The sequence below is a fragment of the Ascaphus truei genome, chromosome 6 (assembly GCF_040206685.1).
Source record: "Ascaphus truei isolate aAscTru1 chromosome 6, aAscTru1.hap1, whole genome shotgun sequence".
Lineage (NCBI taxonomy): Eukaryota > Metazoa > Chordata > Amphibia > Anura > Ascaphidae > Ascaphus > Ascaphus truei.
Genome location: NC_134488.1, coordinates 11582928 through 11602138, shown reverse-complemented (window position 1 = coordinate 11602138; position 19211 = coordinate 11582928). Strand labels below are relative to the sequence as shown.

The following is a 19211-nucleotide window of genomic DNA, read 5'->3' as shown; positions in this document are numbered from 1 at the left end:
GCCGCTGTAGTTGACCAAGAGATGCAAGTTCAAAATGTGTCTCTTAGTATACATTTTATGGCAAAGTTGGGCTTGATACATAGCCCCAGAAAATATTAAAGAAAATGCACCATACTGAAATACCAAATGTATCCATGCTTTTGCTACTTGATTAGGAACCTATCCTTTTACCCCTATACTTTGCACTGGAGAAGGAGATAGATTCCAGAAGAATCAGAAGAACTAGTGAGAAATCATAATTCATTGCAGTTTTTCCAAAAATGTGATCACAAGATACAACATTACAAAGGCAAGAGTGTGGTCTCCCGATTCCTTAAGATAAAGTATGTTTTCTTTATGGGTAGATTCGTCAACTTGAAATATGTATGATTGAATGAAAATAGCCATTCAAATTGTTAATCAAAACCTAGCTTTTTTAGACAACACAATATTATATATTTATGTGAATTATGTGCAATCACCTGTGTATTGGTAATTTCTAAATCTGGTGTAGCTGGTGGTCTTTAAGGAGAGGTCTGAGAACCACTGGTCTACCAAAGAAGCCAATGTGGTATGGGTCAAAGTGCTTTTGTGGGTGCAGTTGTTACTAGTGTTTCCATTCCATGATGACATGGGGCAGTTGGGTACTTCCTTACCTTGTACAATGAGATGTACGCGGGAGGTTTTAGGGTGATTGTCTGTCTGTACGGAGCAGGTGTAGGGTCCCTCATCATAAGTGTCCACATTCTGGATCTCAATGCTGTACTGGCTCTTGGTGTTAGCCAGAAGAACCACACGGGGGTCTATAGACCACTTGTCATTGCCAGTGTATAATATGGTGCTGCGGTTGAGCCAGGCCACCCGTGTCACCCTACTGTCCACTGTGCACCTGTAGAGAGAGAAGGAAAGAGTGAGGAGGGGCAAATATGAAAAGAAATAGACCCGTATCCAGTATGTTGTGAAGCAACTTCCCAATGCTGCAGAAGAGCTCAGCTGCATTCAAATAAATGGAATTAAAATCTTCTCCAGCACAGGGAAGAGGCTAGACATAATATTAAATAGGGGCCTTAGAGAGAGAGGGGAGGAGAAGAGAAAAGAAAGAAAGAGATGACATGGGACAAAGGAAGACGACAGAGTTTATACAGTAGTAAGTCAAAAACACTGTAAGAAAGACAAGCAATAGAAAAATGACAGACAGCGAGAGTAGTAGATACATTGACAGCTTGCCATATAAACAGATGGGTTGGACACAAGGATGGGCAGCAAAAAGACAGTTATAGTCTTATTATACAGTAATGATTGAGTGTACACCATGGAAAGCACAGAGACTAAGAAACTAAGAGATAAGTAGACATCGATAGTCAGGGAATAAAAAATGAGCAGGAAGCCATAGATCGAGACAGGCAAAAACACTGTGCACTTTTCTCCTCCATCTGATTGACATTAACAGCACATTAAATAATTATATGAACGTGAATAGTTAGGAAGACCGCAGGGATCAGCGTGAGAAAAGTTGTGACAGCACAGGTGGAAAGGGAATGTAAACAGTTGGGAGTCGTGTTAGAATTGCTTTTATTTTATACAAATTATTAGCAAGGCATTGATGGGGAACGCCAGCAGAACTTAGAACACACCAATTAGAATGTGAATATGTAGCTCTGTTTCTGTATATACAGTGTGTTGTTGCTTTGGGTAAATGGAAAGCTTCATTTGTCTATGATCAATACGGATAACTCAACACTGGATAATGTCCAGAGTACCTTGTGTCAGGGACATGGGTATACCTGTATAAAGACCCCTGAAAGCCTGCAGTGTCAGAAACACTGGTCTTTCTATAAAGCAACACCTTTCCTTATTACCACCAAATATAGTTCAGTAGACTCTCATTCCTTGGAGTGCATCCTATAATTTGAGCATTATATGTGTACAAAGCTAATAATGTTCCAGCATTGTTACTGCTTGGACTGTGTTATTTTACTAAAATAACAAGTCACACGAGACCATGTGCATGCAGTCTTATTAATATTATAGTCACATATTATATGTTTTACATCAGTTAACAAAGAACTGTTCCTGATCATGTGGTAACCTTTACAGATGAGGAAAGCCAAATCCCTTAAACGCACAGGGCCACTTGGCACCAGAGTGAACTAATGGCAGTGATCGATTTAAGAGATTAAAACTAGGTGCTTTAAAATGTATTGTGGAAGGCCTTTGTTTACCGTTCCAATAGAGATTCAAAATAGAGAGAGTGGAATAGAAGAGAGCGGGGTAGGATTTTCTGTCTGATTTAGCCCATTTCATTAATAAGGTAATCATATTTATGGACGTCAACAACATGGGTCAGTGTATCAAAGTCTGGCGCATAAAGTCATGCCTTTAAAAACAATCATTGTTTTCTTTCCTAAATCTCTTGCTACTTTTGCCCCAGCTTTGCACACGTGAGACATTGACACATATTTCCCCGTAAACTAACAATCAATTTTGATAAGAGATAGCAACAAAAGAGACACGGCAGAGATAGGGCAGTAATACTCACTCCTAACTTTAAGTTGCAATATTTGCAAACACTGTAAAAAAAAAAAAAAAACAGTACAGTACTGTACACTCAACTGATGTTTCTTAATAAAAAAGGTATTGATGACCCAGGTGAATTATATCTGTTACTATAATTGGTTCAGTTTGAGCCTATGACCCTTATTTCTTTAACCTGTGAATCCCTCCTTCATCTAAGGGAAACTGTGAGTTACATTGAAATGGCCCTTTTTCAACTTATTGCAAAACCATCCCACGCTAGAAAAGATTTAAGTCTCAAAGATTTGAAAAGAACTGAATTAGTCTCCAGCGCTGGGAAGGGCTTTCCCAGTATACTGAAAATAGGACGGTGAGACAGTACTTAAAAGAAGCAACAAGTTGACACTCCCAACATAAATTTAGTTGACCTTTACTGAAACTCAAGACAGCCCCGCTCTTCTCCTTGGCATAAACAATGTTATTCCAATACCCCTTCCAAGTTGTCTTCCGCTCAATTTTCTGTCTGGCCTGTGGTCCTATTTTATCATTATCAAAGAAATGTTCTTCGTTTTCTCTGCTAATGCCTTCCAGACCCTAAATACTGGTATCATTTCCTTTCTGCCCCCCTTGAGATCCAGACTGAAGGCTGCAGATAATCTCCCCTTCTGGAAAGACGTCAGTAAACAATAAACAGGCTCTGCTTGTATTTGTCACAAAAATAAGCGAAGGGAATCTGGAGTCCCTGTTGCCCGGTTCTCTGCCAGAATCTTTTCTCTTTCATTTGCATAACTATTAAGCCCTGAAACAATGGCTGATCAAAGGAGTCTGCATCTGTGATGTTTTCACATACACGGTGTACAGAAACACACAAAGGGCATGATTTTGAGGCTGTGACCTCCCCCGAAATTACGAGGACATTTTATCGTGCTCTTGTGCAGTGGGGAGTGCATCATTCTCCCCCCTCCTCACCAAATTAATAGCTAGCAACAGATTGCTCTGTGTAGTGCCAGCACTTTTCCAGTATCAATAATAGGAGAATGACAGCCCCACAGAGCATCTAGTAGAAATCTTCAACTGGGATCTCACAAAGCACCATCCCACCATCTTAAACTTAGTGATACCATTTACAAAGGTGCTGCATGGCTTGGTGGGTTAAAGAGAATGACTATCTTACTGGGAAAAAACAACCAGCTGGGGAGACATATAACTAGTAGCTAATAAAGGTTTGAAGCTACTCAGCAGAGCTATAAAGGAGATGGGAGGTGAGGTAAGGTAATGAGGCTACTTGGGAGGTAGAACTGGGATTTATTGGGTGTGCAAATGGTGAGGAACACGCCGATATCAAAGAGAAAAAGCTTATCGGATTCACAAAGAGAGAGTAAACGTTTATGGGAGTCATCGTTTTTGAGGGTTCTGCTAAACCAGTGACCATAGTACTGGATGTCTCCCATAGTGTAAAGGAACAAAGGCTCTCCACCCAATCTTGGGAACATCTCAGAATGTCAGAAACACCAATGAATTAGCAAACAAACATATACAAATTGAACACTGGTTATCCCCAAAACATGATCTATTTCGGGTTACCTGAGGATTGGATTAAGAACCATTAGAACAAGAGAATTGGGAGCTGTGTCACTATCGAGATACATTAACCCAAAAGAGGGTCAGATAAGCTCAATGTCATAGTCAAAACCTAAGTGCAGAATTGTCCCAAAGGCTAATTTTACCCGTTACTACAGTATATATACCAAGAATGAGAAATAAGAAAAGGGGGTGGGAGTGGGGCACAAAGAAGGAAATCGAATGAGAACATGAAGGTGAAAGATGTAAGCAAAACAGAGGGAGAAAGGTGGAAGAGTTTTGAAGAGAATATGACAATGACAGAAATATAATAGGACATAATAGAGAAATATAATGGATACTGAAATATAATGGGCAGAGAGTAAGAGAGAAGGGAATGAAGTTTTGTAATGACAAAAAGGCCCTTACAGGAACCTTTAATGACCGTGAAATAGAGATAAAAGAGCCTTCTTGCATTCCATAACCATATCACACATACACCCAATCCTGCTTTATTAACTACATCACTGCTTGACTGCAGTATAATGATCTGCTGCCTTCTGTTCCAAGGAGACACTCAGAACATGGCTTTAATCAAACTTGCCTTCCTAGATACATACCTGCAGAGCATTGCTTCCTTTACCCCTTCCATGCCAAGTGACATGCATTGCTCAATTAGCCACCTTCCCTATGAGGCAGGCAAGCAAAACACTGGTGCAGCGTAGCCAGGGATAAAATAGGATTTCTATAGGTTGCTATGAACGGCATCGGAGACCCTCTGGCAGTGAAGGGGTAGAAGCATATTTCATGTTTCAGCTGCATTATAGTGCCCACAAAAACTCTGTGAATCCAATTTAAGAACAGATTACCTCCTCTCACTTACTTCATTTGAAGCAATTACATGTTAATTTTCATTGAAACTCGCCTAATGCATACCAATAGCAGCTTCCACCTTCCCGGAATATTTTAAGGAGCGATTGGCTTTGGCGGCATGTGTACTTAACCCCTTCACCCCTGTGAGACACTTCAGATGCAGCGCTTACACATAAGCTTTGGGCCTTTTTGAGATTTCATAGCCGCAATAAGGCACCGCATGAAGTCTCCGAGATGTCACCCACCTTCGGCAATGCACCAAGGCTATAAAAGTCAGCGAGGGGAGAAAAAGATAAATCCACTGATGATCATCAACACTTTAGCACTTTGATAACCAGAATATAGCTTGGGTAGGACACACATCGACTGAGAATAGTGAGCCCTGAATAAGCAGGCTGCAGCCAGGTACCGTCTGTCACAGGCCTCGCTACAAATAGGGGGCTTACGCCTCTATTTAATATGACGGGAATGTGTCTGCCTGCGCTGCAGAAAAACATTACAGCGTATTAAATATGAGTCGTGATAAGTATCTCGTCCTGGGAAGCAAGTGAAGAAAGAGGTACAGGACTTGCAGCATTAAGCCCCACAATGTAAAATCTTCAGTGGCTGCTTTTCATACCACTAGTGCTCACTGGGTGCCCAGGTATTGAGGATATCCCTTCTTCAGCACAGGTGGCTTAATCAGTGGCTCAGTCATTCTGAACACGCTGAAGCAGGGATATACTTAAAACCTGACCTGTTGGTGGCCTTGAGGACTGGAATCGGCCACCATTGTAGTAGGCAATTGAATTCGAGTACAAAGTTCTGTGTGTAGCAGGGATAGAGTAACAGGTACAATAACCTTCATGTGTACAGCAGTCCAAGAAGCTGTGATATGCACAGCTTTAAACCAGGGCGGCAATCCTCTGCAAGTCACTGCCAGGAAGGCCCCCAGAAGTAAAGAGATTCTGTGACCAATACTCTACCAAGACAGTGGTGAATAGATCAATAATCTGCAGGTCTAATGGACGGGAATCTGGTCTACAAAGCTATGAGATACAGATGTAGCCAACGTTAATGCTACCTGTGGCACGATGCGGCAGGACATACACAACACACCACTGTTTCCAATTAGCCTTGATTGAAAAGGGATCAGGGTTATCACACAACTTCACCTGTGGGAGCGCGTCACAGCCTGCAGTAATAGTGGCTATATCTGTACACCTTATTCTAACATGGACAATGGACCGAGAGTAATTCTAGAGGATGTTATACCCGAAGAAGGTCTAATGACACAATGATCTGCACCAAGTTAAGGACAATTGAGATAATAAACATGGTGCCGTTTGCTCTTCCAGGGCATTGGATATTGGGACACATGCAGCAGGCTTGTGTTGGAAGGGCAGTGTTCATGGTGCAATACTCTGCAGGTCTTAAATGCTAAGAGAAGTGATGTTTTGCAGATTCTTCTGGCAGTGTGAGAAGTGCATTACTACTCTGTGTATAGCTTTAAAGGCTAAACTTACCCTGCTCATTGCACTATCCTCTTGCTGTGAAAGATCCTTTTCATAGCAATTACATGGAGTGTAAATATCTCTCTAGCCCCATCCTTACTTTCATTTCGTCAGCACCCACAAGCTAATAATAGGATAGGTGAGTTGCAAAATGATATGCATCATTCGGGGAGTGTTCCCAGAGGTCCCGAAATAGACCAGAAGAAGCACATAGAGAGTGGGGAGCTGGGGGTTAAGGACAAAGCAATATTCAAACTCACAGCCCTGCCTGTGAATTTAGATGTTCATCACTAGTCAAACTGAACAGATTGAATTCAAGAGGCCTCTTCTGAACAAACCCATTTATTTGACAGGTTGTATCCCATTTGACAGCTTCTGTAGCAGTAAAAACTGCTATTAGAACCTCTCCCTTAAGAAGATCTTTCTTAACAGAGCACTTCACGGGACCTAGATCCCAGGAATAAGAGTGCGCCCTTTACAGTATGCCAACATGGTCTCAGACCTCCTATCACTGGCAGGCATCAGGTTATTTCATGAATAAACAGAAAGTGAATCCCTGCGCTTCTCCCATTGGGCTAACAATAAATGGGGAAATAAAATAAACATAGTGAGAACTAAATCTGTAAGACAAAGGAGACTTTTGGTTACATCCTTTGATCAAATAATGACAAGCCTGCTAACCAACGTCAAGGTAAGTCTCAGTAGCAGGTCCCTATGCTAAATGCATATGAATGTTCTGTGAAATATACCCTGAAGGGGTTAATAAACTAAGCATAAGCTTATGTAACTTAGTGCTGTTAAAAACTGGTATATACCAGCGAAGCTACTTACATGTATGCAAGTAAAGTGAATTTACAGGGACGATACTTGGAGATTATATACCTTGAAAATGAGGGACTGACCTCCCACAAGCTGCTCAATAAGCAGTTACAGGTGGATTGGCTAAATACAGTACATTAATCACACCCTAACAGTGGTGCCCTCTAGGAGCGTGCTGCTAGGAATTTAATTCGGCCCAACAGAAAATGTAAAACAGATACTGTATATATTCACTGCGCTTCTCCATGTAATGAGCGTGCTGCTGGTGAAAGGATTGGCCATACATGTGTGAAAAACAGAACGTGAATCCCTGCGCTTCTCCCATTGGGACAGCAATAAATGGGGATATAAATATACACAGTGAGAACTAAATCTGTGAGACAAAGGAGACATCCTTTTGGTTACATCCTTTGATCAAATAATGACAAGCCTGCTAACCAACGTCATGGTAAGTCTCAGTTTACAGAGTCAATTATTGTCATTTGATCAAAGGATGTAACCAAAAGTCTCCTTTGTCTTACAGATTTAGTTCTCACTATGTATATTTATTTCCCCATTAATTGCTATCCCAATGGGAGAAGCGCAGGGATTCACGGTCTCTTTTTTCACACATGTATGGACAATACTTTCACCAGCAGCACGCTCCTTACATGGTGAAGCGCAGTGAATATATATTTGTTTTATATTTCATGAATACCCTGGTCTGTGTCCAATATATAGAATTTGTTCTTCTGCCTGCAATATAATATGTAGTAAACCTTCCATCCCGTTGCATACATTTGGACAACAGTTTCTAAGTCTGACTAGGTTAATACCAGATCTGACCTAGCTATGACATTTTATCACAGAAATGGAGAGTGGTGACAGCAAGAGAGTAATAAATTGATACATATTTTATGTACATTAAGTAGCTCCTCAATGAACTCCATATAACAACTTCCAATATCACAAGAGGGGCAAACTATCTTGAAATACTTACTTTACAAGGCGCCTAATTAGTAAGGGATGCGTCAATTTACCATCATAGTAAGTACACAGCATAGTTAGTCTGTATATAACCCACACAGAAAGAGGAAAACTTACAGAAGCAAAAGGATAGGAAGAAAGATCTTTGAAGCAATTGCCTTATATCTGGAGAAGCAGTAGCTCGGTGTAGCTGAGGCACTTGACAACTGAATATGCCATTCAAAGACCCATTCTGTGTGGCCTTTGGAAAGGCATTCTGGGCCAGATTACTAAACGGTGCTAAGCCATAAGTCACCTTACAGTTCACTTGAAAGACTGGGTCAAAAGGTGCCCTTCAGCCTTAGCACCTCTTGGTAAAAATAGCCCAAAATGTTGTGCCTCAGTCACTAAATATTAGATTAAGAAAGATTTTATCTGCAGTATTCTAGTTTTTACAATGCTGTGTATCATGGAAAAGCTTGTATTAAGCAGACTGTTAACACTGCGTGCCTTCTCAGTTAATTAATATTGTGTTCATTTGAAAGCTGTGGACTTTTATTAAGTAATTGTATTGCTCAAAATACTTATCGAGTCACATACTGTATGTAACTCGATAAGTATTTTGAGCAATACAATTACTTAATAAAAGACCACAGCTTTCAAATGACACAATATTAATTAATTGAGAAGGCACGCAGAGTAGTAGATTGGCTTGGGGGAAAAAAAAGACCATGTACATCTTTATTCCTCTTTCTTACTAGCTGGACACACTGATATCAAAATAAACCGATCCTGCAGGATTTCCTGAGAAGTACAGAATGACGTACATTACATCTTATTTTTTCTGTTAAGGTCATATGTAAGAAACAGTGTAAGATACATGCAGATCTGTTAGCCAGAGAGATAAATACCACCCTCAGCTTTAATGGAGCTTTGTGACACTTAGTACAGGAAGGAGAATAAAACCACAGAGGGAGAACCGATTACATGTCATGTGCATCATAGAAACCTCCACGGCTCCATAAAACTGCCTTCACAAACTGGTGGGGGAAAGGAGCCAAAATATCCTGATATATCAAAGTTGGGGATGGAAATTATCAACTTTATTTATAGAAGCTGAGGGTTATATTAAAAATACCTCTTTTATAATTACATACAGTACAACAATGTTGATTGAAGATGCAAATCTTGATACATTCCTTTAAAATATAGTCATGTTGAAGAAGTAGTTCTTGGGAGTCATAACTCCCCAAATCACGTTCATGCATTCACGTTAAAAGACAATAGACAGATATTTTACAAATAATTTATCTTGAAGAGTATCTTCTGGGATATATCATGAGTGCACAGCACAGTATATTGGGGTTTTCACAGTAGACCAGGTCTTTTAACACATTTATATTTTTGGGATCATTCAATAGGCAAAACAAGACAGTGAAATAAAATGAGGTTTATTTGGATAGAAACCTCGGGAACACAACAGAAATATAAAATACAGAGAATATACGCACTTACTGGGGCCTGGGGTCGGAGATCTAGCCTTTCCTAGGTGCAGGGCGCCCGCTTGCAGGGGCTTACCCTGATCGGGACCTTGTTCCGGACATCCTGGACTGAGATTCAGTAGAAAATCCTGACCGGGACATAGTCCTGATTGTCCTGGAACTGTTTTTGGCCGGGACTCCTGACCGCAACCACTACGTTCTAAAATGAGAACGTGGTCCTCGCGTGTGACTCAGGCTTGTTATATAGTGGCCGCGTGCGCTACGCCCTGTGCGCGGCACTTATAATTGGATAAGGCTAGTCTACCCTTCTATACAAGGGCCGCGCACGCACGGCAGTGAGCGTGCATCCGGCCCACCAGCGGGGAAGACGGGGAAGACAATGATTTTGCACCGCTACCCACGCTGAAATGTATGTATATGTGTGTATATTTGTATGCATGTGTATGTATGTGTGTGTCTGTACAATGCTAATAAATATTTTATTTTCTACCAATGTGGTTTTTTTTTTTTTAAATAAATAATAAATTACACATACATACATACACACACACACACACACACACACACACACACACACACACACACACACACACACACACACACACACACACACACACTTGCAACAACTCCCAAAAAGGGAAAAACCGGGGCACAGCGTCAGTCGTGGGATAAGTCATTCAAAAGGGTTTATTCATATTAAAAACATGGACAGAAAAAGTACTGATACAGTCACTCGTGATTTCCTCTACTAATCCGCCTGTCACCAAGCCGTGAGTAACTGACTCTCACTGAGAGTAAAAAGGTTTCCCATATACAGCAGAACTGTTCCTCTGTTCTACTAGAGACTGGGGAGATACTTTTGAGCACCGGATTTTTGAGTGATCTTGCTCTGGTGTTGTACACACACACACACACACACACACCTCACTAACGCACAGTATACACACAAAACGTGTGCGGCACGTGCACGTGCCTTCGCACGGCCGCACACAGTATATAACAGCCCTTAGTCTCTGCAGGGCAGACCAGTTCAAAACAAAGCCAGTTGCTCTGCTATTTGGAACAGAGCAGCGTTGGAAAGCCGCCCCAGCTTCATCGACTCAAGCCACAAAATTGACTGGTTCTCTGACTGGCGCATCTCATTACATACCCTCCGCTGGGCTATGTTCAGCATGGAGGAAGGAGGAGCGACCAATCAGAGCGTGGGAATTCCTCCCGGCCAGCCAATAGAAACAGTGGTTTGTCTCTGGGCTGACGTCAGAGGAGGAGGTGTGCCAAGCCGGCTCGAAAAGCCAGGTGAGCGGGAAATAGGATTTAGCCAATGGGAGAAGCGCCTACGAGTTGCATCTCCCCCAGCTAACTCACTGCTACCCGCTGGGCAGGCTCCAGCAAGTCTGGCAGATACAAAAGGTGCCCCCACAGGGTGCCTTCTGTTCTCCAGACTTGGCAATTTGCCCTTCCTAGCCCACCAAACGGTCTTCTCACTTCTGGACATCCTCTCCTCTTTGAACTACGGACTCTGTAAAGCAGTGTTTCCCAACTCCAGTCCTCAGGGAACCCCAACAAGTCCGGTCTTAAGGATATCCCTGCTCCAGCACAGGTGGCTCAGTCAAAATGACTGAGTCGCTGATTGACCCAACTGTGCTGGAGCAGGGATATCCTTAAGACCTGACCTGTTGGGGTTCCCTGGGGACTGGAGCTGGGAAACACTGCTATACAGACATGCCGGCGTCTATGCGGATGCCCTGGCCTGACTGTATAGAATCTTATAGCAAATGTATAAAACATAATGAAGTACACTTTAATAAAGTATACACATTGGGGAACCTTATACTTATAAGGGAAATGGATTTGGGATAATTGGGCTCGAAATCCAGGAGTCTGGGGGACACTGGGCAGCCCCAGTGTAATTCACCCCACGTACCGGCAAATCATGCCTGCTCGCCGGGGAGAATTAAAGGACAACCGGTAACTCTGGCCCCCGAACTCCTGAGAACAAAATAATTGCATTTCTACCCAAATATATCCCCCAAAACTGACACACAAGAAATCTCACAGTTCTAGGGCCAAGGGAACATGAAAACAGAGAAAAGCAGGGGTCACTTTATTTTCAGCTGGTCCCTGGCTTACAGTATGGTTCTTATGTAGCTACCAGGGACCCCACGGTTTCAGGGGTAACCGGAGGGCTTAACCTTTATTAAATAGCCTGGTTACCGCCTGCCATCACAGGGGTTAAGTGTTCAAATAGATGGCACTGTTGCAGTCCTCTCTACTCATTGTAAATCCATTTTGATGAAGGAGACCTTCCCAGGGTTCAGTGGTCTACGTAGTGTTATCAGTGTAATCAGTGTTCGACAATCCTATACACTGGCGACACACTTTATTCGAGCTCGGCTAGTCCCACGAATTCGGGTATACCCGGGTGTATTGAGGTTTGTGACTGTTTTCTGCCCGAGTGCATTGGGTTATTTTCCAGGCAGGGATTGAAGCATTTTATTCCCCCCGGCTGCAATACTGCACAGTATATATATATATATACTGCATTACAATTCATGAATTTATGCCATCTGGTAGACACGCTAAGCATTGCAGCCTATTAAATCCTAATCATTATCATTTAACAGATCAGCCGCCCGTCAGCCAGGCATGAACCCAGGCTGGGAAGGCAAACGCAACGGGGCTTGTCAGAGGTGAGGAGCGGCGCATTCCAGGTATCTGCCAGGTACATACTGGGTATTTGCTCGAATAAAGTGTGTCGGTGCAGTACATTTACACGCCCGGGGCGAGTGGATTTAACCCCCGGGCGGGTAAATATTGGCCCAAGCAGAACACGTGCTTGTTTTTTTAAATTTCCCGCGCTCGCGCTGAAAAATAAAAAAAATAAAAACTCCACCTACCTGACAGCTGATTGGCGCGCGCTCCCAGGCTTTGTGGGCGCGCGGCCAGGCTCTATATGAGCCCGCCCCCAACGAGCGGCCATTCTTTCTGCCGGAGATCTGTTGGAGGGTAAGTACTCTCCAATCTCTGCATGCTGCGGCCCCTCTGATCCTTCCCTGCCTCCTGCAAGCCTCCTCCCCGCTTCCCGCGCGGGGCAGGAGATGGTAGGGGGGTGTCCCCCCTTCTGTCCCTGTCCCCGCTTACCCCGTCTTCCTGCTGATCCCCGCGCGGGGCAGGGGATGGTAGGGGGGTGTCCCCCCTTATGTCCCTGTCCCCGCTTACCCCGTCTTCCTGCTGATCCCCGCGCAGGGCAGGGGATGGTAGGGGGGTGTCCCCCCTTCTGTCCCTGTCCCCGCTTACCCCATCTTCCTGCTGATCCCCGTGTGGGGCAGGAGATGGTAGGGGGGTGTCCCCACTTCTGTCCCTGTCCCCGCTTACCCCGTCTTCCTGCTGATAACCGCGCGGGGCAGGAGATGGTAGGGGGGTGTCCCCCCTTCTGTCCCTGTCCCCGCTTACCCCGTCTTCCTGCTGATAACCGCGCGGGGCAGGAGATGGTTGGGGGGGGTGTCCCCCCTTCTGTCCCTGTCCCCGCTTACCCTGACTTCCTGCCGATCCCCGCGCGGGGTTGGATATGGTCACGGGGGGGGGGGGGGTGAGCGGGACAGTGGTGGTGGTCGTGAGGCCTTTCCTCTTCTTCCCCCTGTCGTGTGTGTGTCTGTGTGTATGTATGGGTGTGTGTCTGTGTATATGCATGGGTGTGTGTCTGTGTGTATGCATGGGTGTGTGTCTGTGTGTATGCATGGGTGTGTGTGCATGGGAGAGTGTGCCCAGCTATCATGACGGCGCAGCATAAGGTGTGGGGTGGGGGGGGCGTCTGCCCGTCTGCCCGCTCGACCACAAGCTTCATGCCCTCGAGGGGAGCAGGGCAGTGGCGGCCACGGCGGGGCTGACTGTCCCCTGGGGCGCCCGCTGGGGGACACATCGCAACGTGCCTGCCACCTCCCCAAACTACGACCGTGTGAGGTATGGGGGGGGGGGGGGTGTCGGCCTGCCCCCCCCCCCTCCCACGAGCGGGAGATGGGCGCGGGTGGGTGGGGGAGGAGCGTGGTGGTGGTGGTGCTGGTCGCGGCCTTTCCTCCTCCCCCCCATGTGTGTGTGTGTGTCTGTGTGTATGGGAGAATATGTGACACACCAGAGGTAACCCCCCAATCAGTCACCCCCCAGTCAGTGTCAGTCACCCCCCACCCCCAGTCAGTGTCAGTCACCCCCCACCCCCAGTCAGTGTCAGTCACCCCCCACCCCCAGTCAGTGTCAGTCACCCCCCACCCCCAGTCAGTGTCAGTCACCACCCACCCCCAGTCAGTGTCAGTCACCCCCCCCACCCCCCACCCCCAGTCAGTGTCAGTCACCCCCCACCCCCAGTCAGTGTCTGTCACCCCCCACCCCCAGTCAGTGTCAGTCACCCCCCACCCCCAGTCAGTGTCAGTCACCCCCCACCCCCAGTCAGTGTCAGTCACCCCTGCCCCAGTCAGTGTCAGTCACCCCTGCCCCAGTCAGTGTCAGTCACCCCTGCCCCAGTCAGTGTCAGTCCCCCCTGCCCCAGTCAGTGTCAATCACCCCCCCACCCCCAGTCAGTCAGTCACCCCCCCACCCCCAGTCAGTGTCAGTCACCCCCCACCCCCAGTCAGTGTCAGTCACCCCTGCCCCAGTCAGTGTCAGTAACCCCTGCCCCAGTCAGTGTCAGTCACTCACCCACCCACCCACCCAGTCACCCCTGCCCCACCCAGCCACTCACCCAGCCAGCCACTCACCCAGCCAGCCACTCACCCAGCCAGCCACTCACCCAGCCTCTCTCTCTGTGTATCACCCACCCTCTGTGTGTATCACCCACCGTTTCTCTCCTGTCTCCCCCACACTCTCTCTCTCCCCCCACACTCTCTCTCTCCCCCCACACTCTCTCTCTCTCTCCCCCACACTCTCTCTCCCCCACACTCTCTCTCTCCCCCACATTCTCTCTCTCCCCCACACTCTCTCTCTCTCCCCCACACTCTCTCTCTCTCCCCCACACTCTCTCTCTCTCCCCCACACTCTCTCTCTCCCCCACACTCTCTCTCTCTCTCTCTCTCTCTCTCTCCTCCACACTCTCTCTCTCTCCCCCACACTCTCTCTCTCCCCCACACTCTCTCTCTCTCCCCCACACTCTCTCTCTCTCCCCCACACTCTCTCTCCCCCACACTCTCTCTCTCTCTCCCCCACACTCTCTCTCTCTCTCCCACACTCTCTCTCTCTCTCCCACACTCTCTCTCTCTCCCCCACACTCTCTCTCTCCCCAAACTCTCTCTCTCTCTCCCCCACTCTCTCTCTCTCTCCCCCACACTCTCTCTCTCTCTCTCCCCCACACTCTCTCTCTCCCCCACACACTCTCTCTCTCTCTCTCTCCCCCACACTCTCTCTCACTCCTCCACACTCTCTCTCTCTCTCCCACACTCTCTCTCTCTCTCTCTCTCTCTCCCCCACACTCTCTCTCACTCCTCCACACTCTCTCTCTCTCTCCCACACTCTCTCTCTGTCTGTCACTCACACTCTGGATCTGGATCTCTTATTTACCCTATATCTTAACTGCCCTATACTACACCGAAATCTTAACTGCCCTATACTGCTTTCTTCCAGATCTGACTCAAGCTTCACACGGAAGACATCGGAACCCCCCCTAACCCAGAAGACAGGTAGGGAACACCTCCCCTCCAATATATAACATTGCGGGAATGAGGGTACCTGGACATTGAGGGACTGCGGATCAGGTAAGATCCCAGGTGGGATTGCTGCTTTAGATATTGTGAAGCTGGGGCATCCAGACACTGGTTATGGGGTTCAGGAAACTAGTCATTCACACCTGGCTTTTAATTCTAGATCCGACATTTACACACACACACACGTAACAAGGACTAATTGTAGTATAATGTAATACCATAAAAACATTTGTCAAAAACGAATGTTGTTCTGACTAGGAATTTATTAAATGTATTTTATTTATATATTTTATTTTAAAGCGGGGTTGGGGGCGGGACTGGGGGCGGGGTTGGGGGCGGGACTAGGTGGCGAGTAGATTTTTTGGTTGGGCGAGTAGATTTTTGGGTGATTTGTCGAACACTGGTAATCTTAATAATAATAATAATAATAGCATGTTCTTGTATGGCGCTGCTAGTTTTATGCAGCGCTTTACAGAGATATTTTGCAGTCACAGGTCCCAGCCCCATGGAGCTTACAAGCTATGATTTTGGTGCCTGAGGCACAGGGAGATAAAGTGACTTGCCCAAGGTCACAAGGAGCCGACACCGGGAATTAAACCAGGTTCCCCTGCTTCACACTCGGTGCCAGTCAGTGCCTTTACTCACTGAGCCGCTCCTTCTCCCTCTACAACAAATCTTAGATTCTCCCAAATAAACAGAAACCTGGGATAATAGCTGGCTGTGTATTCGTATAACATCCCTATATTTATATTTGTTATATTGTTTGTTTGCACTGTATATTTTGTTCACATTAGGAACTAGATATTTTTGGAGCCCGGGACAAGTTCCACCAATTCTGCCTCCCTCCCCCCAATTTTGTTTATAGAACCAAGGCAAAACAATCTTGAAATCTTTAACTGTACTTGTGTATATTTGGTATGTTGTATCTCCCTACCCTTTTCCCCTCTCTCTCTCCCCCTCACTTTCTCTTTCTCCCCCACACACTCACCCCCCCCGCTCTCCCCCTTTTTTCTCTTTCCCCCAATTCTCTCGCCCCATGCCTCCCCAATGCTCTCTTACGTCCCCCCTCCCCCCAGTCTCTCTCACTCCCCGTCTCCAAGTCTCTCACCCAACCAAGTCTCTCTCACTCCCCCCTCCCAAGTCTCTCTCACTCCCCCCTCCCAAATCTCTCTCACTCCTCCCTCCCAAGTCTCTCTCACTCCCCCCTCCCAAGTCTCTCTCACACCCCCTCGCAAGTCTCTCTCACTCCCCCCTCCCAAGTCTCTCTCACTCCCCCCTCCCAAGTCTCTCTCACACCCCCTCCCACGTCTCTCTCACTCTCTCCCACTTCCCTCCCAAGTCTCTCACTTCCTCCCATCCACAATTCTCCCTCACTCCCCTCAAGTCTCTTTCACTCCCCTCTCAAGTCTCTCTCACTCCCCCCTCCCAAGTCTCTCTCACCCCCCCCTCCCAAGTCTCTCTCACTCCCCCCTCCCAAGTCTCTCTCACTCCCCCCTCCCAAGTCTCTCTCACACCCCCTCCCAAGTCTCTCTCACTCTCTCCCACTTCCCTCCCAAGTCTCTCACTTCCTCCCATCCACAATTCTCCCTCACTCCCCTCAAATCTATCTCATTCTCCCCCCAAACAATGTTAGGTAGGAAGCAGGGGGTCTCCGGAGCTGTCCCACATTAATTTCGGCTTCCTGAGATACTTACCTCTTGAAGGGGCTCCGGTATCTCTTGCTCAGGTTTAGCAGTCCCATCATGGGCCAATAGGAAGCCGTGAAGTCATTGGCGGCTTCCTATTGGCCCATGTGACCAAACCTGAGCAGAAGATACGACACCCCTAAGGTGGTAAGTAGGGGGTGCCCGGAGCCGAAATTAATGTGGGGCAGCTCCAGAGACCTCCTTCTTTAATCCTACATATATTTAAAGAAAATAAAAAGGAAGAAATCAGCGGTGCTGCTACATTTCCCCTCTCACCACCCCCTGAGACCTGTCGCCCCTAGGCGGCGCTTTACCCAAGGTATGCCATGGGACAGGCCTTCCCCCAAGTCTCTCTCACCCCCCCCCCCCCCACCCAAGTCTCTCTCACTCTCCCCAAGTCTGATTCCTCCTCCACCGCATGCCGCCACCGACAGGGGGTGGGGGGGGGGAGAGCTGGGACTAGTGGTCTCGGCCTGGTGGAAGTGGGGGGCTCAGTCGGCCAGAGCTGGAAGTTGGGTTTGGCCAGAGGTCAGGCCCAATTTCTGCATCTGTCCGTCGGGTCTCTGGCTGACGATGTGCCCCTAGCTTTCCCCAGCTGCTGCAGGCCTTCTGCCGGGCCTCTCTCCCAGAAGCAGAGCATGACTTCCAGGAGGGCCCAGCATCCGGCAGGATAGATGTCCAGTGCGGGGGAGAGGGGCAGGCCCGGCGTGGGAGAGAGGCCCGTGGAAGCTAGGGAGAGCCAGGGCTCGGCAACAACCAGAGGCCTGAGACTCTCCTCAAGGTATGTATGTGTTGTATGTATTTGGGGATGTGGGGGGTAGTGTTGTATGTATTTGGGAATGCGGGAGGGTAGTGTTGTACGTATTTGGGAATGCAGGGGTAGTGTTGTATGTATTTGGGAATGCGGGAGGGTAGTGTTGTACGTATTTGAGAATGCGGGGGTAGTGTTGTATGTATTTGGGGATTGGGGGTATTGTTATATGTATTTGGAGATTGGCTGTAGTATTATATGTATTTGGAGATTGAGGTAGTGTTATATGTATTTGGAGATTGAGGGTAGTGTTATATGTATTTGGGGGATTGGGGGTAGTGTTATATGTATTTGGGGGATTGGGGGTAGTGTTATACAGTATGTATTTGGGGGATTGGGGGTAGTGTTATATGTATTTGGGGCATTGGGGGTAGTGTTATATGTGTTTGGGGGATTAGGGGTAGTGTTAAATTTATTTAGGTTTTGGGTAGTGTATGTATTTTGTGGGGGGGGCTATTGTGTGTGTATTGTGGGGGGTAATTATTGCGAGGGAATTGGTTGGGCATTGTGGAAGGAAATTGGATGGATATTGGGGGGGGATAGGGTGTGTGGGCGGGGGGAGGGGAAGAAATGAATGTGAGGAGGGGGAGATTGAGGGAGCGGGATTGAGTAAGAGGGGGTAATTTAGTGATTGTAGAGGGGGGAACAGTTTGAGAAGAGAGAGGGGATGTAAGAGAGGGAGTGAGGAAGAGATAGAGAGGTGAGGGGGCAGAGTGAGTGAGGAGGAAGAGTTAGAGACAGAGGGGGAAAAGAAATACATGGGGAGGAAGTGAGCAAAGAGGTGTGAAAGCGGGAAGTGGGGGGCTAGCAAACTGCTGACACAGGAGGGGGAGGGCGGCAGTCAAAAATCTAATCCTGAGCCCCAGAAAATCTATCGTTCTATGCCATGACACTCCCTCCTGTTCCCTCTTCTGCTGCATACACACCACCGTCTGCCACTGCCATCGCACTCCCACATCAGCCCGCTTGCCCTCAGCCTCACCCCTAGTTCCGCCTCTGGTTTTGTTATTTGTAAAATATGAAAATGTATTACAAATATAGCAGGGCCCCCCCACCCCCGATCCCCTTACCTCCGTGGGGTGCGTGGGTGCCAGCGGCAGAGCGCGCGCATCCAGCGGGTACCGGCGAGGTGCGGAGGGGGAGATCGGCAGTCGGGAAGGCGAAAGTCGCCTGAGGCTCCCGGCGGCTCCCGTGGAAGGGTGCCACCATGTTGGGTGTGCGCGCACATACGCAAAGAGATTGTGGCGGCCATTACTTAGATAGGGCTCCATAGGGAACTACAATACTCAGCAGCCCCGGGGGCTGCATAGATCACATGCCGCAGCAGAGCCAATAGGGCTCCA

General features: G+C 47.1%; 1 protein-coding gene across 1 annotated transcript in view; it reads right to left on the bottom strand.

Moving 5' to 3' along the window:
- Window positions 1–19211, bottom strand: part of LOC142496397 (protein CEPU-1-like) — a 642293-nt gene that overhangs the window by 43909 nt on the left and 579173 nt on the right. Inside the window, exon 3 of the mRNA XM_075603099.1 lies at window positions 636–868. Within this exon, the coding sequence (XP_075459214.1) occupies window positions 636–868 (233 nt within the window). The remainder of the gene's footprint in view (window positions 1–635; window positions 869–19211) is intronic.